General features: G+C 37.8%; 4 protein-coding genes, 1 non-coding gene and 1 pseudogene across 5 annotated transcripts; 4 read left to right on the top strand and 2 right to left on the bottom strand.

Moving 5' to 3' along the window:
• Positions 1–4,125: 4,125 nt before the first annotated feature.
• On the bottom strand, positions 4,126–6,524 carry LOC106430277. Its single transcript, XM_013871041.3, has 4 exons — positions 6,189–6,524; positions 5,526–5,841; positions 4,822–4,984; positions 4,126–4,753 (listed from the first exon to the last, which is right to left on the bottom strand). Exons 1-4 carry the CDS (start codon positions 6,360–6,362, stop codon positions 4,285–4,287), a joined length of 1,122 nt encoding a protein of 373 aa, XP_013726495.1. The 5' UTR covers positions 6,363–6,524; the 3' UTR covers positions 4,126–4,284.
• Positions 6,525–11,233: 4,709 nt separating this feature from the next.
• Positions 11,234–13,648, top strand: LOC106430241 (pentatricopeptide repeat-containing protein At1g74630). Its single transcript, XM_013871004.3, has one exon. It carries the CDS (start codon positions 11,370–11,372, stop codon positions 13,302–13,304), a length of 1,935 nt encoding a protein of 644 aa, XP_013726458.1. The 5' UTR covers positions 11,234–11,369; the 3' UTR covers positions 13,305–13,648.
• Positions 13,649–13,774: 126 nt separating this feature from the next.
• LOC106430242 (glutathione S-transferase U10) lies at positions 13,775–14,748 on the top strand. Its single transcript, XM_013871007.3, has 2 exons — positions 13,775–14,138; positions 14,211–14,748. Exons 1-2 carry the CDS (start codon positions 13,815–13,817, stop codon positions 14,583–14,585), a joined length of 699 nt encoding a protein of 232 aa, XP_013726461.1. The 5' UTR covers positions 13,775–13,814; the 3' UTR covers positions 14,586–14,748.
• Positions 14,749–15,870: 1,122 nt separating this feature from the next.
• Positions 15,871–15,951, top strand: TRNAL-AAG. Its single transcript has one exon. It is a non-coding gene; the product is annotated as a tRNA-Leu (tRNA).
• A 432-nt stretch (positions 15,952–16,383) lies between these two features.
• LOC106430280 (HVA22-like protein a) lies at positions 16,384–17,828 on the top strand. Its single transcript, XM_013871048.3, has 5 exons — positions 16,384–16,629; positions 16,782–16,808; positions 16,899–17,021; positions 17,106–17,349; positions 17,601–17,828. The coding sequence occupies exons 1-5, from the start codon at positions 16,568–16,570 to the stop codon at positions 17,682–17,684; spliced, it is 540 nt and encodes a 179-aa protein (XP_013726502.1). The 5' UTR covers positions 16,384–16,567; the 3' UTR covers positions 17,685–17,828.
• On the bottom strand, positions 17,781–18,981 carry LOC106430250 (annotated as a pseudogene).
• Between the last annotated feature and the right edge of the window lie 1,050 nt (positions 18,982–20,031).

Raw genomic sequence — 20,031 nt, 5'->3', positions numbered from 1 at the left:
CAATTTGTATTGTTTGGGTGATGTAAACACTCTTAGGAAGAGTGTATTATATCCCTTAGTTTATATAAAAATAATAATTGACAGTTGGTCATGCTGCTATATTGACATGTATAATTTTTTTAAAAGATGTCATTTTTATTTGAGGGAACGCGTTGGTTTGGGATGACAGAAGAACTTGTTTGCATTAATAAATGATGGTGTCACTTATTGTATAAATTAAATCAATCCTCACCATTGGATTGTATAAATTAAATCAATCCTGACCATTAGATATAATAGTTGTATAATGGGAAAACAAAACTAACTTCAGTTTTATGAAAATATACAACTCTTATGATGAGAAAATAACTCTTATAACCCATGTTCGGAATCGCGCTAGGCGCTACGCGTGCGCTCGACCTGCGCCTAGCGAGTTAAGAGAAAATCGAAAAAAAATCGGGGAGTAATCGGAGATTAATTTTTAATAAAAATAAATAAAATTTATGTTTATTCGATATCAATAATATATTAAGATAGCATAACATATTTGTTGCCGAAGCACAGAGGTTATATGGAGTGTTGGTAAACTCCTTGTCTCGGGTTCGAATACCAAAAACATTTATTGGTGGTTTTTTCCTGTATCTCATTAATAAAGGGCAAAATAGTATTTTCCCTTTTCATTTTCTTCCTCTCAACACTTTTTCTCAACCCTTATTTACAGCTGTTTTTTTCTTTCAACATAAATTATCTTGTTTTTATCGATTTGCTTCGATTCTTAATAGTTATCAAGAAAACATTTTAGATCCATAACGAAATACTGATTTAGAACCAGAAAATGGCATGTTTTATACTCTTTTTTTTTTTAAATCCGAGTTATTGGCCGCGTAAGGCAAAAGCGTGGCGGAGCACCACCGATGTACGTTTATCCAGCGAGGAATCGGTCAACTCGCCCGCGTTTTTGAACATGGCTTATAACTAATAAATGCATTTATTAAGATATTATAACTACTTTTTAAAAAAGTTCCAATAGTTGCATGTTGAAAAAATGTAAGAATACACTTATTGAAATATTTTAACTACTTTTTTAAAAGTTTTTCAATAGTTGCATGTTGGGAAAACAAAATTAATCTTAATATTTTTTTAATCAAAATACACAACTCTTATAGAAAAGACACAACTCTTAAAACTAATAATTATATAAATATATTCTTATTTAGATATTATAACTACTTTAAAAAAGTTTCTAATAGTTGCATGTTGGAAAAACAAAACTAATCATTTTTTTTTAAATACACAACTCATTAATAAGAATCCTAATTAATGTCTAAGGATGAAAATTTTCATTTTAGCATTGTGTATTTTCGTTTTAAGAGTTGTATTGTTTTTTTTTAAGTTGTCAAAATGTAGAAATATGTATTTTTCATCTTAATAATGCGTTTCTTCATCATAAAAGTTGCATTAATTTATTTTTATTTGTCAAAATGTCTAAAATGTAGCTTTCACTCTAACATTGTATCATTTCATCTTAAGTGTTGCATTGGTTTAAAATAAACTGTCAAAATGTATAAGTATATAATTTTTCATCTTAATTACCGTGTATCCTAAATTTGCATAATTTGTTAAAGAGTTATCATTAGATTCATTTTTATATATATTTTTATATATATTTAGAAATAGTAAAATTGATTACAAATATCATGTAATTTTATTTTTTGGTTAATTTAGTTATTTAGCCATTGCACATACTTATATAGCCACATATACATCAAATAAATATCAAATCACTTAAACATTTTAAGTATATATATCTACAACAGATGTGCAACTATCGTGAAAGCAATGGTTCTCCGTCCTCCAGTTCTTGGAGGAGGCGATTGGCGGTGGTTGTGATGGATCTCGAGTCAGTGGTCCTTTACCTCACCGGAGGCACCAATCGGGAAGGAAACACATCCCAGTGCCATGGGTATCAGTTGATGTCTATGGTAGTGTTGTCTTTCACTTTCCTTTTGCAGGTCATTGAGCTTATTCCAGTCCATCTGCTGCCATCTTCTCGGATCCGTCTTTCTGCAGGTCGTTATTGTCGGAGGTGCTTCGCGTTCCTTTGGTCAATGCGGCTATTGGCGTTTGAGGTGAGATTCTACAGCGGGGTCTTGGCTCTATGTTCGGGTTTGTGTCCTCTTCCCCTTCTCATCTCTTGTCGTCTAGAGCTTCAATGTTGGTGACGATTACAAGTTTGAGGCGTTCATCAGAAGCTAGCTACACCGGAGACGACATGGGAATTCCCGGCATCCAAGGCAACGACGAGAACCTCACGTTCTCATGGTCATCGTCAATGGTAGAGAACGGCAACTGATTCTTAGGGATATAAAAAGCGGACTCGCGGAATGTGCCGGGTTTAGTGGGTGGGCGAAGCGTGTTTTAGCAATTTGTAGACTTTGAGAAATTTTGTTCAAATCGAACTTGTAATCTGAACTGTATTCCGGTTATCCGGTTTGATTTTAATATAAAAAAAAAAAAAAAAACAGATGTGCATTAAGTTTTTGAGATCATAAAATGAAAGACGACAGTTTTTTTTAATGCCACAAAGCATCCATTCAGATCTTCAATTGCCATCTTCATCAATTATGTATGTAACTGACTTTCCAAATAATTTTAAACCAAAATAATTTTAAGACCATTAGATAATAAAAACAGACTTGCAATCTTATTTTATTTGAGACTTGCATATTAAAAAAAGATTAATTTTAAGACTTCTTATTTTATTTGATCCTAACGTTTTGGCAGCAACAACAGCAAAGTTACTTGCGATAGTTATTATCCTACTTTATATTTTGTTGGACACTTAAGTCATCTCGTTTGTTTAGTATATAATCCTAATTGCTAGTATTATTATAATATCTTTTGATGACTACTATCAAACCCAAAATGTTTGTCTATGTCTTATGCTAATACAAACTTTGTCATGTGTAAACTCGTGAAAACTAACGATGGTTAGGTAAAACTTACAGCTATGCATATATTTCAACTTCGACGGAAGGAGAAGAAGAAAGACTATTTATATGTGCATTTTCATACTTTAAATTCTATTTCCTATATGTACACTTTGTGCAACCGTTATACAATCTATAGTTAAGAATCAATAGTTAAGCTTACAAGAAGATACCAAATGGCATATCTTAACAGAGACTAAAAAATAGAAAATGAGATAGAAGATGAATACTAAAAGATAGTAGATGAATACTAAAAGAACGAAATATATTTTGTAAAAATATTTCTGCTGAAAAAAATTCAATATATAGATTTTGAAAAAGTACATCGAGGGCTACTCTAGAAAGTATGTGTTGTTCGAGATGAAAACTCTTCGGAAGGAGTTGCGATAAGGCATAAGACATTTGAACCAAAATAATTTTAGGACCATTAGATATTAAAACAGACAATTATGACTGTCGGATTGTAGCTCTTCAATTTTTTCTTAAAGTATTTAAAATTATGAAAAAGTATTTTTGTTAAAGGATGCATTGTTTAAATAGAAAACGAAAGGCATGTTTGTTAAGGGATGTGTTACTTAAATAGATAACTGTTCAAAGAAGAGTTGTCAAATATAATTTTTTTGATGACATCAGCAAAAGTGTTTTATGTCCTTTAGATCATAAAAATAAGAAATTTCTGATAATTGGATTGAAATTTTTGTTTCCTATAAAAAATGATGATATCACGAAGTACAGAATTTGGGTTTGCTATTATATATAGATTGCTTGATCGAATTCATGATAATATATAATTATAAGAAAACTTTATAATGATAGGAATTTGTTTAATTTAGTTATACATTTGCAAAATACAAAAGTAAAAGATATAAAGTGTTCAAAAAAAAAGTAAAAGAAATAAATGGTCTAAGTCAGTTTTGGATACGCAATTGGCTCATTGAAATAATGGACTGAGGCCCAAGTCCACGTCGGCTAAATGAATGGCTTGTGATGAACGTACGTAGCATTCACAGAACTTGGGTCCATGATACAGAAACTGTTGCAACTCAGTAACTGTTGTATCAGAATCTATTTATTATGATCTTGGATCCATGGTGGGATTTATACTTCTAATATTTTCGTTTCTATTCAATTGCTTTTACATAAAACTCGAAGAAAATACTGAACAATAAATAAGCTAAATTATTGCAAGAAAGTTGTACTTTTATAAGATAAGAACATGGTAGAAACTAGAAAACAAAACAATATAGTAGGACGTTTTAAGTGTAGTACCAAACAATCAATAAACTATGTATGGGCCTGGGCTCACATAGTGAACTTACGAGGAAGAAGCATTGGTCTCTTGCAAGAAGTTGTAGAGCTCTTGAGCAACAAGAGAAGGATACTCTTCTTGAGGCAAGAGTGCACCTTCAACCTCCACAAATTTGCAAACTCCTTTGGCTCCTCTAAGTGCCTCCATCTCAGCTTTTGATCTCTTTGGAGCTCCTTTCGTTGACATCACCATAACCGGAAGTTTCCCTTCCAAATCAGCAAACAGCTGGAGAAACTCATCCCTGGATGAAACCGGGTCGAGTAAACCCGTTAAGAAAGCTGCAGGGACGTAGCGTGATCCCTTCTGCTTTGTTAACTCGTATCTGCTTTGGATTATGGCGTCAGTCACGTTGCTTTGGTCTGCATAAACATGGGATTTGTATTGAGACTCGATTGATTTCTCGTTGCTCACTAGCATGTTGTACATCATCCAACCAACACCAGGTGCTCTTAGTGTTCCTCTTAGGAGACCATACCTGTTGGGACAGAAACCAGGTCAATCAAGACAGGACTAAGACAGGAGGACTTAATGAAAGCAACAGACCTTGTCACCATGGAAGAGTCACGGCCAAACACAATAGGGAGAGGTCCAGCCCAAGTAGGTGCAACAGCAGCAATAGCTGATGGTTTTAGTAGCCCACGTTGGGTAGCACGTACTGCTAGTGTTGCTGCATGTCCTCCTCCAATGATTACTATATCATCATTACCTGTTTCGTTTTGACATCATGTCAAGATATAAGCATTCATTCCCATACACATGGTCTCAAAATAAGCTTAAGCTACATAATTCTAACACACATATAAGCTCATGTATAACCAATGTTCCAGAAATCACTAGGCTGTAACTAGTCGCTTTGTAGAAGACCAGCTAGGCAAGGCAGACTATTCAGAGCTTGGACGTTAACAAATTATTAATTTATTTCATATATATTTCACATTTATACAAGATATTTTAGTTTTTGAGTTTAGTTATAAAATTATTTTGATAAATTATCAAAATTAGATATTCAAAACAAAAGAAATTAGAAAAATTGTAGATTTGTACTAACATTACTACTTAATTTAACATATTTAGACTCATTTAGATCGAACAGATTTGGGTAGTATAAATCGTTTCGGTTAGGACCGATTTGCCACCTAGATTGACATTTAGAACCATGTCAAATATAGATATAACTAGTCTACATGAATCAGTTTCCATATCGTACTAAAGTCATGGAAGCAGTTCATATAAAGCTTTACACTAACCTGCATGGCTCATTGGGCTCTCAGGTGAGTTCATGAAGTCAACCACAAACCTCTCCATGACATCTGTGTCGTAATCCATCTTAAGTTTATCAGAGTAACCAAGACCAGGCCAATCTACAATAGTTGCACGCCAATTAACTTCCCCATCACGCTGCACAATGTTTCTAGCCACAGATCTCCACTCCTCCACGGTGCTAACATCTGATATCGTTGGTATCATCAGGATATTCTTAGCTGATTCACTCTTCTCTCCCTCATGCTCCTCGTAGTGTATACCAATCGAGTTTCCCTTGAACTTCCACTGCCACTTGCTTGTCTGAAACAGAACAACAACGAAAGCAATAAACTAACGATTATTCCATGAAGATCATAACTTTTCAATCCTGGTTTCAAATAAACAACATCGATCTCAAGTCAATTGATAGAGCATCCAATACATCTCACTTTAAAGTCAAATATGATCAAGCTTTCAAAACAGAACAACATGAAACCAACAAACTAAAGATTGTTCCGTAAAGATCATAACTTTCATCAATCTCTTCTTCCAAAAACTATATTCTAGAGAACCCAATACGATTATACCATTTTTAGTAATCTCTTAACGAAGTCAAATGATCAAATTTTAAACTGAAACTGAGACGATCAGACAAAACACTAACTAACCTTAGTTTGGACTGAAACTTTGTCATCGATGGAGATCGAGGGGTTTCCGACAGAAGCTCTAACCGAAACGGGTTTGAAGCTTTTTGAACCAAGCAAGAGAAACGGTCTTCGAATTTTGCAGGAAGAGGGTACGAGAGGTGGTGAGGATACAGAGAAAGCAGCTGAAGCAGCCATGGAAGCAGAGGAGAGGATGGATAATACAATAAAGTTAGAGGCTTTTCGAAGATTTGGTAGGAAGCGACAATTCAAAGGTTGAGACTTTAGAACCCAGAACCACCAGACGTGTTGATTTTGCTTCTCGTCAAAGGCGTTGGGAAAAAATCTCAGAAATTTTCAGCAGCAGTCCAAATATATTTCATATATTGCGTTCTTATCCATGAAGAATGTCAAACGTCATAAACAACCCCATACACAATATGAACTAGGCCTGGAACGGATCGGGTATCCGGGTAATTTTAAAGTATTCGGATCCGAATCCTTATCCAGCGAATCCATAATTTTACTATCATTATCCGGATCTGGGGTTCTCAGATATCCGAGCGTCGGATATCCTTCTAAAAATTGTAATATCGACGGATATCTAGATTCGGATCTCGATCCTTAAAATAAATAAAAATAATAATATTAATATATATAAAATATTAACAATAATTTAAAAATAAAAATATATATAATGTTTTAATTATTTCTATGCATAAAATTTACATAAAATTTATATATACTATTATAAAAATGATAATATATTAAATAAAATTAGTTTTTATATATAGATATTACTATTTTTGAAATAGTTATTAATAAAACTTACGGATCCGAATATCCGGACTAAAAAATCAAGATATCCAGATCCGGATCCGGCTTTTACGGATCCAACATTTTACTATCCAGATCCGGATTCGGTTCCTCTGGATATCCGGATTTTCAGATCGGATCTCGGATAAAATTTTCAGGCCTGATATGAACCATAAACCTCGCAAATAAAGACCTTAAGTTATGATTGCTTTGAAAGTTTGCGTTGGCGGTGATTTCTCCACTGATGATAGCCAGTAGCTAAAACCATAGTTCTAAAACTAGTCTAAATAACAAACCGAAATGAATTTTAAAAAATTGATTATGTGATTCAAATCAGTTTAAACCATTATAAAATTGTTTAGATGATTCCAGTCTTGTCTGCAACACTACTAGTACAAGGCACTTCAGTTTTTTTCATCACGGTCAGCTCTTGCAGGCGCTCTATCCAGTTGTATAAAGCCGGAGTGTTCACTCGATCAATTAGAGATATGAGATATCGCTATACCGATTCCTTCAAGATAAACTCTATGGAATAATGTATCATTTCACATCAATGCACTCACTCAGAAGCATGCGATGCTAGCAATGTCAAATGGGCCGGCTATTAATGGGCAGCCCGTGTCCAAATCAATATGGCCCGAAATGGTCAGATCCATATTGGACCAGAATTAAATGTTGTCCAAACGGGCTAGCCCAATTACATCCATGGTCTAAGCTGGGCTTTACCACTTGGACAACAGACGGCCCAATAGACTTAAATGTCTAGGGTTTAGAAAATTGGGAGAAAACGCAAATCTTCGGTTTCATCGATTTCTTCGATTCTCCTTTGGCGATTTCGATTCTCCTTTGGCGATTTCTTCGATTCTCCTTCTCCTTCTTTGATTCTTCTTCGATTCTTCTTCGCTTTCACCATCTCTGAAGCTTAAGGTTAGATTTCGTGTTATGTTATGGGTTTGTGTTATGGGTTTTGTCAAGACCGTTTTGATTATTAGCTACTGATTCGTGTTATATGTTAAATATTCAGATGGATCGGTGAAGCTTTAGGATCTCAATTCTCAAGGCTGAGCTCGCTCTCCTCCGCGTCGCTAAAGTCGCGGTATGTACATTTCGATTTTAGCTTTAGAGTCGCGGTTGTGAACTTGTGATTTGTGTTATGGGTTTTCACTGTGGGTTTTCACTTGTGATTCTAGCTAAGCTACTGATTCGTATCATCTACTGATTTTGTGTTATGGGTTATGTGTTAGATGGATCGGTGATTGGTGTAACAGAGCTTTCTCAAAGGTTACCACTTGGGTCTTTTCAGAACTGTCTACTACTACGAGAATCACTAAAGGCAAGTTTGCTTTTGTCATTTAGTATATAGTGATGATTGATGAATCGTTTTGTGAACTCTTTGCTACTGATATTAGTGATGATTGATGAATCGTTTTGTTTTCTTTTGTGTAGATGAATGATACTTTGAACCTGTACGATGATGATTATTTGAGTGTTGAAGATGTAATGGCTGAGAATGAAGATGATCAGAATGCACAAGCTGATTCTATAACGAGTGTTGCTCAGACTGCTGCTCAGAATAGAGGTAAACGCAGACACTCGATATGTTGGAAGAATTTTAGTATTGTAGGAGATAAGTTGCCTGATGGAACCCATAATGTTAAGTGCAATCATTGCAATCAACCCTACAACTTAGTCTAGGTAGGAATGGAACTAATACCATGCTGCGTCATTCGAAACGGTGTTCAAAGACTCATGGATGTACACCTGGAAGTAATAGGAAGCTGGATATGGTTGTCTTCCGTGATATGATGGCTCTTGCTATAATAGAGCATAATCTTCCGTATGCAGTTGTTGAGTATAGGAGGGTGAGAGATGCTCTTGCTTATGCGAATTCAAGTATTGAATTTTGGAGTAGAAATACGGCTGTGTCTGATGTGTTTAGGATTTTTGAGAAGGAGAAAGCCCATCTTAGGAAGGTATTGAGTGAAGTTCCTGGTAGGATCAGCTTCACCACTGATCTTTGGAGAGCAATCACAGTAGAGGGTTACTTATGTCTGACAGCTCACTATCTTGACACAAACGGGAAGCTACAAGCGAAGATAGTGTCATTTTGTGTGTTTCCTCCACCTCACACTGGTTCAAGCATTGCAATGAAGTTAATGGAGATATTGAAGGAATGGGGCTTGGATAAGAAGGTGTTTACTATAACGGTGGACAACACTACTTCAAATGATAACATGCAAGGATTTATAAAGAGACAGCTTCGCAGAAATTTGGTGTGTGATGGTGAATTTATGCATGTAAGATGCGCGGCACACATCTTGAACTTGATTGTTCAAGATGGATTGTCAGTGATTGGTGAAGCTCTAGAGAAGATTAGGGACAGTGTGAAGTTTGTAAAAGGTTCAGAGTCTAGGGAGAAGATGTTTGAAGCTTGTGTGGAAACTGTTCGCATTCAGAATAAGAACAATGCTGGTCTTATTTTGGATGTGGCCACGAGGTGGAACTCGACCTACTCGATGTTGTCTAGAGCTATTAAGTTTAAAGATGCATTGCGTAATCTCTCTGAAGTTGAGCCAAGCTACAATTTTTTCCTTCAGAATTGGAATGGTCAAGAGCAGCACTCATCAATTAGTTTTTGTCTCCATTTGCTGAGATGACAAAGCTGATTTCAGGCTCTTCATACCCTACTGCCAACCTGTACTTTATGCATGTGTGGAAAATAGAAACTTGGTTGATATATCATGCGGCTTCAGAGGATGAGGCAATACGTGAAATGGTGAAGATCATGAAGCTAAAATTCGACAAATATTGGGAGGATTACAGTGACATACTTGCAATTGCTGCTGTCTTGGATCCAAGGTTGAAGTTCAAGTGCTTAGAATACTGTTATAGCACTCTAAACCCATCAACAAGCAAGTCTAAAGTAGATCGTATCCGTAAGAAGATAGAGAAGCTGTTTCGAGTGTATAAGAAGACTACTAAGACCACGACAGCAACAACTTCAGAAACCACATTGGAGAATAGCTTACCAGCTGGTTATGGTGTAAGTAGTCAATCATTAGTTAGTGGTTTGCTACTTTGTATAGCTCTTAATCACTTTTTCATGTTTATAATGCAGGGGTTTTATGCATTCATTACTCAAAATGCAGAAGAAGGGAAAACAGCTTTAGATATCTACTTGGCTGAACCGCCCATGGACATGGCTACCTTTCCGAAACTAGATGTCTTAAAATACTGGAAAAACAATAAAGCCCGGTTTAAGGAATTGTCTCGTATGGCGTTTGATGTGCTTTGCATTCCCATTACAACTGTTTCTTCAGAGTCATCTTTTAGTGCTGGAAGCCGGGTCCTTACCAAGTACAGAAGCCGACTACTACCATCCAATGTACAAGCTCTCATCTGTACAAGGAACTGGATCCGTGGGTTTGAACCGATGAGTAAGTCATCTCATCTCATCTTTTACTTGTTTCTTGAACTAGGAACTAGGAAGAATAGTAGTGATCATCTTTTACTTGTTTCGGTTATGTGAAATGCCACTTGTTTCGGCTATGTGAAATGTCTTGTGAAATGCCTTGTGAAATGCCTTGTGATCTTGTGATCTTGAACCGATGTTAGCTTAGCTAGATATTCGGTTAAAGTGGGAACTAGGAAAAATAGTAGTGATCATGATATGGTCTTGACTCTTGACTTCTTGTTGATGTGTTAGGTGATTCCGAAGATGAAGAAGAAAAGAAAGGTGACATTGAAGAAGAAGAAGAAGAAGAAGAAGAAGAAGAAGAAGAAGAAGAAGAAGAAGAAGAAGAAGAAGAAGAAGGTGGAAGAAAGAAGAAGAAGAGGAAGAATGCATAAGTTTAAACACATGAATGTTAAGTCTATAACATATTTAAGCTTGTTTGTGTGAACTTGTTGTGTGTTTGGTTTGTGTGAACTTGTCTGTGTGTTTTCAACTTTTCATCTTTAAAACATAAGTTTAAAACATGAATGTTAAGTCTATGACATATTTAAGGTTAAAACATGATCTTGTGTGAAAACTTGTGTGTTTTACATCTTCAAAACTCGAAATTATATTATTTACACTAAGTGGGCGTGTGGACCGTCCATAGATAGCCCAACAAATAATGGTCTTATTTGGTTATGGTCCAATTTGGACATGGTACTATTTGGGTTTGGACCAAAAATGTCCAGCAAAAAAATGAAGCCCATTCGGACACACCCAAACCCGCCCAACCCGTCCAATTGACATCTCTATGCGATGCCAATGAGCAACTCTCACCATCTCTAAGTCTTTTTTACAAGACTCCTACAAAGGTCATGACTACAAACAAACAGACAAGACTTCATCGAGTTTTGTGTGTAAGTTAGTTACTTTGCCACTGTCTCTTTTAGACAATGTCTATTGCACTACACCATCACAACTCTCTCCTCACTAGCTGCAAGACCTTGAGAGCACTAACCCAAATCCATGCCTCCTTCATCAAATCCGGCCTCGACACCGATTCCTACTTCACCGGAAAACTCATCCTACAATGTTCCATCTCCATCCCCGGCGCTTTACCCTACGCTCGCCGTCTGTTGCTCTCTTATCCTCGCCCTGACGCCTTCATGTTCAACACTCTCGTCCGAGGGTACTCACAATCCGACAACCCGCAGAGCTCCATCTCCGTGTTTGTTGAGATGATGAGGAAAGCTCGGATCTTTCCGGACAGCTTCTCCTTCGCGTTTGTAATCAAGGCGGCGGCGAGTTTCGGGTCTTTGGGAACTGGGTTTCAGTTGCATTGTCAAGCTTTGAAGCATGGGTTGGGTTCGCATATGTTCGTCGCCACTACCTTGATCGGTCTGTACGGGGAATGCGGGTGCGTGGAGTTTGCTCGCAAGTTGTTCGATGAAATGCCTAAACGGAATTTAGTTGCGTGGAATGCTGTGGTCACGGCCTGTTTCAGGGGGAATGACGTTGCGGGAGCCGAGGAGATCTTTGGTGAGATGAGTGTGAGGGATCAGATGTCGTGGAACGTGATGCTCGCTGGTTACACTAAAGCCGGAGAGGTTGAGAGTGCTAAACGTTTGTTTTCGGATATGCCTAGCAAGGATGATGTCTCTTGGAGCACTATGATTGTCGGGTTTGCGCATAACGGTAGCTTCCATGAGGCTTTCTCTTGTTTCAGGGAGCTTCTACGTGCAGAGATGAGACCAAATGAAGTAAGCCTGAGTGGAGTTCTCTCTGCATGTTCCCAGTCTGGGGCGTTTGAGTTTGGGAAGGCGTTACACGGGTTTGTAGATAAAGCAGGGTATAGTTGGATAGTCTCGGTGAACAATGCGCTTATCGATATGTATTCTAGGTGCGGTGATGTCTCATTAGCTAGGTTAGTCTTTGAAAGTATGCCAGAGAAGAAGAGCATTGTGTCTTGGACTTCAATGATTGCGGGATTAGCAATGTATGGTCACGGTGAAGAAGCTATTAGACTCTTCAATGAAATGACTGAGTCTAGCGTTACCCCTGACAAGATATCTTTCGTTTCGCTTCTGTATGCTTGCAGTCACGCTGGACTGATCAGAGAAGGTGAAGATTACTTCTCTAAGATGAAGAGAGTTTACAACATAAAACCAGAGATTGAACACTATGGTTGCATGGTTGATTTATATGGCCGATCTGGAAAACTCCAAAAGGCTTACAGTTTCATATGCCAAATGCCAGTTCCACCAACTGCTGTTGTGTGGCGCACTCTTCTCGGCGCTTGCAGTAGTCATGGGGATACAGAGCTGGCCGAGGAAGTTAAACACAAGCTTAATGAGCTTGACCCAAACAACCCTGGTGATCTTGTTCTTTTGTCGAATGTTTATGCTACTTCTGGTAAATGGAAGGACGTTGCTTCTATCAGAAAGTCAATGATTGTGAATAAGATCAAGAAGGTAACTGGTTGGAGCTTGGTTGAGGTTGATAAAGCCATGTACAAGTTCACTGCCGGTGAGAAAAAGAAGGGAAGAATCATTACAGAGGCCCACGAGAAGCTAAAGGAAATCATCTTGAGGCTTAAAGATGAAGCTGGGTATGCCCCGGAAGTTGCAAATGCTTTGTATGATATAGAAGAAGAAGAAAAGGAGGATCAAGTGAGTAAACACAGTGAGAAGCTTGCACTTGCATTTGCTCTAGCTAGATTTCCCCAAGGAGCAAGTATCAGGATAGTAAAGAATCTGAGAATTTGCAGAGATTGTCACGCTGTGATGAAGCTGACCTCGAGAGTTTATGGAGTAGAGATTGTGGTCAGAGACAGAAGCCGCTTCCATTCGTTCAAGGATGGTTCCTGTTCATGCCGTGATTACTGGTAAAAGTTCTGATTGCACCATTCCTTTTTCTCTCGTGTTTGGGGGAAAATGTAGAATGTTCAGACATTGAATGCACAAGTCTTCCCCAAGCTCTGACATAACAGTTGAAAGTAATTGGAGACTGAAGTTGAGATTGCTTGCAGTGTGGGAGACAGCCTTGTCGTTTGAATGATCAGAGGCTCTCGGACAGTTCTAGAACAGTACTCTAGTTATTGTTTTATGATTTTCATTTTCTTGGGCGGCAACACAGTCAAAGAAATTTGAATATTAAACTCTATTTTACCAGTCTTGAATATATGTCTAATAAACAAATCCTTCATTCAATAAGTTCGAATGTTGTCACATCATATCTATTGAATAATTCAAACTTCAAAGTCACTTTGAACAAAAGATAAAATAAACACCCCAATAGGCTTGATGAACAAGACAAACACAATCCAAAGCAAAGACACTCACGTCTCAAAACTCTATAAAGAGGACAATCCCCAAGAAGTATAGAAGGAAAGAAAAACAATGGAGGAGAACAAGAGCAAAGTGACACTACATGGGATGTGGGCAAGCACATACTCAAAGAGAGTCGAAATCGCCCTTAAACTTAAGGGTATACTCTACGAGTACGTGGAAGAAGATCTAAGCAACAAGACGGAGTCGCTAGTTCAACTCAACCCTGTTCACAAGAAGGTTCCTCTTCTTGTCCATGATGGTAAACCAGTGGCTGAATCACAAGTGATTCTTGAATATATCGATGAAACGTGGAAGAATTCTCCTCGTCTCTTGCCAGAGGATTCTTATGAAAGGGCCCAGGTCCGGTTCTGGGTCAGCTACATCAACGAACAGGTGTTGTACCAGATCTCTCGCCAGAAAATTGATATGGTTATTGCATGAATGAATGATTGTTTCTTGTTGCAGGTGATTGAGGTCATGCGTAAAGTTCTGTTTCAAGAAGGTGAAGCTCAAGAAAAGGCTATAGAAGAGGCTAGAGAGAGGTTCAAAGTTCTTGAAGAAGGACTAAAGAAGCATTTCCCGAATAAAATCATCAGAGAGAATGATGATGTCGGGCTTTTGGACATCATCATTATCTCTACTTTTGGATCCCACAAAGATTATCATGAACTGTTCGGTGTAGGGATCATTGATCCAGTGAACACTCCAACATTATACAACTGGATAGAGAGCCTGAAAGAGCTGGCCGTGATTAAAGAAGCTGAAGTGCCTAGTGATAGGTTGGTGCCCTTTCTCCAGATGTATAGACAAATGCATCTCCAGCAGGCTGCAAACACGTAATGAGATCAAAATATTGGTCTAGTGATTTGATGTCTCAAAGAATAATAATAGATTGAAACTAATAAATAAAGGCACTTGCCAAGTTATTCCTTGAGACAAGTCGTTTATGTGATGGCAGTTACTAATGTATGATATTGAAACTAAATAAATGCATTTGTCAGTATCTTTCATGCTTTCTACAGTCACTTGATACACATTTATAATCAAGATTGGGCTCTATCACTGTAAGATCTCCTTCACAGAGACTGTAACCAGCAAATTCACACATAACAAAAAAAAAGGGTATAGTACTCAAAAAGTTGTACAGCTTTACATACCTCCTGCAGCTTCTTCACAGTGGTACCGTGTTCTGTTCCTCCACTATGGCTTCTTGTAGCATTACCACAAAGGGAAAGAAGAAACTGAATCAAAAAAAAAAAAAACTGAAAGCTGCATCACTCAACATCATGTTTAAGAGACCAGAGCTACTCCAACATCTTTGTGTCTTGGATAAAAGCTCACAGGGGACCTAGATTCACATGGCTACTACAACTGTGAAACCCTTTTTCTTGCGCAGCCTTAATCCCATCAAAAAGAAGTTCGTAAGCATAATATGTAATACAGCTCTTCTTCAACACATCCTCAAACACAAGCTTAGGAGCAGACACATCCTTTTTATCAAACCGTGATTAGACAATTCTTTGATCAGTGTGTTGTAAAGAATCACGTTAGGCTTTACTCCTCTCCCTAAGGCCTCATTAAACAAGGCTAAAGCACGGTTTGTTTCACCTCACACCCATGACCATGAGAAGACATATTGCTAAGAAGCCTAATAGTGAAAGAGTACACATCAGGGGCGATCAAAGTAGCCAGCATCAACCAACACACTCATGATAGCGTTATAAGAGAAAACAGTGGGTTCGCACTCGTAAAAATCCATCCTTTCGAAGACGTTTACTGCTTCTTGGACTTTCCCTTTTCTTACCGTAGCTTTTCATTACAGCGACGTAAACACCTTCGACTTCGAGCATGCGGTTATTAAGATTGCGCCGTAAATCAATAGACAAAAACCTGTTCCATCGCTTCGAATTTTCCGCAAAGGCCGAGCTTTTCAAGCACGCTGCGGTGTGTGGATTGGATAGAGACAGAGTGCGCTTGAAAGCGGTTATGACTGTAAAGGATCTCTCTGTCATTTTTAGGGGGAAGGTTACTACTTGAAATCCCTAAAAGGTGGGAACTTTCATGTACGATTTGGTTTCGGAGTTTGAAAGGATTTCTAAAATGATCAATAAATTCTGAACAACAAGTTGATATGGCCGAGTTGGTCTAAGGCGCCAGATTAAGGTTCTGGTCCGAAAGGGCGTGGGTTCAAATCCCACTGTCAACATTTCTTTTTATGATTTTTTCCCAAACTGTTCCACTTTTGGTAGATATTCCCTGAAACTGTTGTAGTTTGCTAGTGGTCCTGAAATGAATGAAGAAGTAAAACTTAAATAACTTTAAAGTTTAAACCATTGTTATTAGTTAATCTTTAGTAAATAAATAAAATATTAATATATGTTATAGCTTAACTATTTAACTAAGTTTTAAATGATAAAAATTTGAATCAATCACTAAAAATAATATATGTGTTTTTTTAGCAACACAAAAGAAAAAAAAGTATGTGCAAGTAAAGTTTTATTCAATATACATATACATTTTTGCCAAATTTCCTAAAACGGATTTTTACCCAAAAAGAAATTAAAAGATTGCTATTTTTTTTTTTTGACGTCGGCAACAGTTACATAATAGCTTTGATTAATGGTAGCTTTCTATTTACTTATTCACTCATCTCGTTTTCACACTTTTTTGCCCACCATTAAAAGCCAACAAAAGCTTTCTACAGGTCGGCCACACAATTATTCGCTCTCTCTCTCTCTCTCTGCCCATCTATCAATCTATCTCCAGTGACTAGTATTGTTTTCAGAATCAGATTCAAAGCCAAAATCAAACTTTGAGAGAGGATGGGATCTGGAGTTGGAAGTTTCCTCAAGGTTCTTTTGAGGAACTTCGATGTTCTTGCTGGGTAATGTTCAAATCTTGTCTCTCCTTTCTCAAATCTCTGAGTCTGCTCAATCCATCACAGTCTAGAGTCTAGTTTCTATTTTTTTGTAGACAAAACCCATGTTTAAAGTTCCAATCTTTGTACTGATACTACTCGCAATTCTCTTGTTGCAGGCCTGTTGTTAGTCTCGTTTATCCACTGTAAGTCTCTCCATATCTCATCATTGATCTCTAGAGGGCAAAAGCTTTTACTTGATCTAATGCTTTCCTTCTTCTTCTTGTAATGGACAGACATGCCTCAGTGAGAGCAATTGAAACTCAATCTCACGCTGATGACAAACAATGGCTCACTTACTGGGTCCTTTACTCCTTACTCACACTCTTCGAGCTCACATTCGCCAAGCTCATCGAATGGTAAAAGATGATTGAATCACCACCACGAATCCAAAGTTTCTTTCTTTCGGTTGCTGACAATGTTGTTGTTGTGTAATAATCTAGGGTACCGATTTGGTCATATGCGAAGCTTATCTTGACTTGCTGGCTTGTGATTCCTTACTTTAGCGGCGCTGCTTATGTCTATGAACACTTTGTGAGACCTGTGTTTGTTAATCCACAGAGTATTAACATCTGGTATGTGCCAAAGAAGATGGATTTCTTCAGAAAGCCAGATGATGTGTTAACTGCTGCTGAGAAGTACATTGCTGAGAATGGTCCTGATGCTTTCGAGAAGATCTTAAGCCGAGTAATCCTCTCTCTCCCTCTCTCCTTTAGCAGATTTTTCTCTCTAAGTTCCAGAATGTGACTCTTAAAAATCGGTCTAGTTGGCGTCCGTCCCCATAGGTGGGAACTTTTTGAACGATTTTTTACAAAAACGGTTTAGGCATTCAAAAAATCGATCTATGCGTCTGTGTAATCAATAATCACCTATAAAATGCCTAATTACCGTCTAGAGATTTTTGAACATTGCTTATAAGTCTTGTTTTGATCTGGCAGGCTGATAAATCAAGAAGATATAAACAGCATGAGACTATGTATGGTGAGGAGTATCTGAATGAAGGGAACTTCAAAAGCTATTAACTTTAGAGTGTGTGTGTGTGTGTTCATGTCTTTGATGTTGTATTGTTTTGCTGCTTGTGTGGGATCTCTCTGCTGTGTAAAAAGAAATGCTAATAATGAAATCAAATTACAATGTTGTGAGATTAGAAAACGTGAGTTTTGTTATTACATCTTCTTCAAGTTTATTGAAACTTGTCCAGTTCCACCAGATTATCCCTGAACAACAACAATCCCACAAAAGACAATGAAGGATATACCATGTAAGAATCCTAACAAACAAGTTAATAACTTTCCGCTAAGTTCCTCAACATCCCATAACCACACAATTATACACAAAGCTTTCTGATGGCTTTGAAGCAAGAACTCTCCAATGCAGAGACTTACCTTCCCTTGGGACACAAGCATTGATCTCTATTGTTCTTCTTCCAACTCCCCTAGGCCCTATACCCACCAGGCACCACCACTAACTTATCCCCACAAGCCCTAAACGCCATCCCCAAACCGTTCATCCAAGAAGCTCTCTCCGGCAAGTTCCCAACTTTGTTCCATACATTACGCCTCTTGTCATACTTCCTCACCTCTTGCTGAGCGTAATGCGCAGAATAGAGCTCATCTTTCACCACAGCTACAAGCTGATCTCCTCCTCCGTTGCTTCCTTGTTGTAGCATGTTAGGTATCAATGTCCATGTCTTCTTCTTAAGATCATAGACCTCACCACACATAAGCATCTACGAGTTTCCCTCTCCAACAACATAGAAGCTCCCGTCCATGAACACATCTTCCTCGCCTTGTTCATGCTCGGTATCACCGTCCACTCCCCACTCTCCAAGCTATAAATCTCAGCTGAGTTCAATATCTTCCCACGCGGGTCACACCCTCCAGCTACAACCGCGACCTCACCAAGCACCTCGGAGTATTCATTAGACGTCCACGCATGGGTCAAGACGCTATACTTGTAAATCACATGGGACATAACTTCTTTACCGAACAAAAGAAGCTCTGTACCAACGGCAAGAGACTCTTTATCCGAACAGCTGAAGCATTCGTTGAATGTCATTTTGGGTACACGTAGCCAACGGTCTCCGTTTGGATCATAAGCTTCCCATGCTCCACGATACCGTTTGCTCGTCTCAGCCTATACAGACCCTTGTCCTTGATAAGCGAGCGGAAGGCTCTGTTCGTCGAGGCGATGGAGGGGAAGTCAGATAAGGAACAGTGAGCAAAGCAGTTGAGAAGTGCCTCTTTGTTAAAGCCTAGTTACAGATGGACTCTCTAATGGTAAGTCTCTTGAGACCAGATAACTCGGTGCCTCTAACATGATTGGAGGAAGCTGGGAGAACAATCAAACAGAAACTTTAAATCCATCAATCAAATCATCCAAGAAGCACACACATCCAACTTTACTATGAAACATGTTCTTTAACTCAGCAAAACAATCATTAGAATCCACAATACGATCAGATCAAAAGCAATTCAGATCCCAAATTCCATAAAGAAGTGAGCTTTACAAATCAAAGCTCACCAGTTGTCGAAGAATCAACCCTCCCCGATTCCTTGATTTAAGATCTGCAATAAAAACAGAATTGAAATTAAGCCCACTTTAGATACGATGATGTGTCGGCTGAATTGGTAGTAGTCAGTATATTCGAGTTGTGATTTGCATTTTTTTTTTTTTTTTCGGATGCCACGAATGGAACTAGTGGGGTGATTTATACAAATATAATATCAAGAGAAAAGCTGATGAATTCAAAATCCGTCGTTGGGTTTGGATTGAACCAATCCAGGCCGTTTAGCCCATCTACGACCCTAACATGCAAGCTTCTATTAATGGCCTTGGATCTGCTTTTTAGGCTTTTAGCCTGTTTATTACCTCATCCATTTTGCTCTGAATTATCTTTGCTGAGAATATCAATCTATCATATTATCTTCTTTTATTTTATTTTTGCCATAATTTCTAGACTTGTTAATATTACTAATACTCTTTTACTTTATTTTCACTGAAATTTAAAGTCTATAGATGCAGTTCGCAGTAGCCTTGGTTTAATATGTGGTTAACTGAGGATATATATCCTATATGGTATAGTATCTTGTAATGTATCAATGAAAGATTAGTACCCTATATTATTCGACCTACGAGTTAATTTTACTTATGATGACTTAAGGCAGGACTCGGACCACACTACCAGCTTTCAAATTATTCATGCAATTGTTTTGTAATAAATATAACCAATGCACGACAAAATCTCGTTCTTTTTTACTATAACGAGACTATGGATATTAGTGACAATAAATATTATCCCCACGAATTATATAGTACATGGAACCTCATGCATCATGCATGCATGCAACGACTTTGCTTTGAAACTAC

This window comes from Brassica napus, chromosome C2 (genome assembly GCF_020379485.1).
Source record: "Brassica napus cultivar Da-Ae chromosome C2, Da-Ae, whole genome shotgun sequence".
In the NCBI taxonomy this organism is placed as follows: domain Eukaryota; kingdom Viridiplantae; phylum Streptophyta; class Magnoliopsida; order Brassicales; family Brassicaceae; genus Brassica; species Brassica napus.
The sequence above is the reverse complement of the archived record's forward strand: the minus strand, read 5'-3'. Positions and strand labels throughout refer to the sequence as shown.

Bases quoted from the DNA above. Each gene is read 5' to 3' on its own strand.
- LOC106430277 (XM_013871041.3), bottom strand. From the start codon at position 6,362: ATGGCTGCTTCAGCTGCTTTCTCTGTATCCTCACCACCTCTCGTACCC. The intron at 4,985-5,525 runs GTTAGTGTAAAG...AAAACGAAACAG, and splicing joins GAGCCCAATGAGCCATGCAG to GTAATGATGATATAGTAATC. The intron at 4,754-4,821 runs GTCTGTTGCTTT...CTGTCCCAACAG, and splicing joins GACTCTTCCATGGTGACAAG to GTATGGTCTCCTAAGAGGAA.
- LOC106430241 (XM_013871004.3), top strand. From the start codon at position 11,370: ATGTCTATTGCACTACACCATCACAACTCTCTCCTCACTAGCTGCAAG.
- LOC106430242 (XM_013871007.3), top strand. From the start codon at position 13,815: ATGGAGGAGAACAAGAGCAAAGTGACACTACATGGGATGTGGGCAAGC. The intron at 14,139-14,210 runs GTGTTGTACCAG...TTCTTGTTGCAG, and splicing joins TCAGCTACATCAACGAACAG to GTGATTGAGGTCATGCGTAA.
- LOC106430280 (XM_013871048.3), top strand. From the start codon at position 16,568: ATGGGATCTGGAGTTGGAAGTTTCCTCAAGGTTCTTTTGAGGAACTTC. The intron at 16,809-16,898 runs GTAAGTCTCTCC...TGTAATGGACAG, and splicing joins GTTAGTCTCGTTTATCCACT to ACATGCCTCAGTGAGAGCAA. The intron at 17,350-17,600 runs GTAATCCTCTCT...TTGATCTGGCAG, and splicing joins TCGAGAAGATCTTAAGCCGA to GCTGATAAATCAAGAAGATA.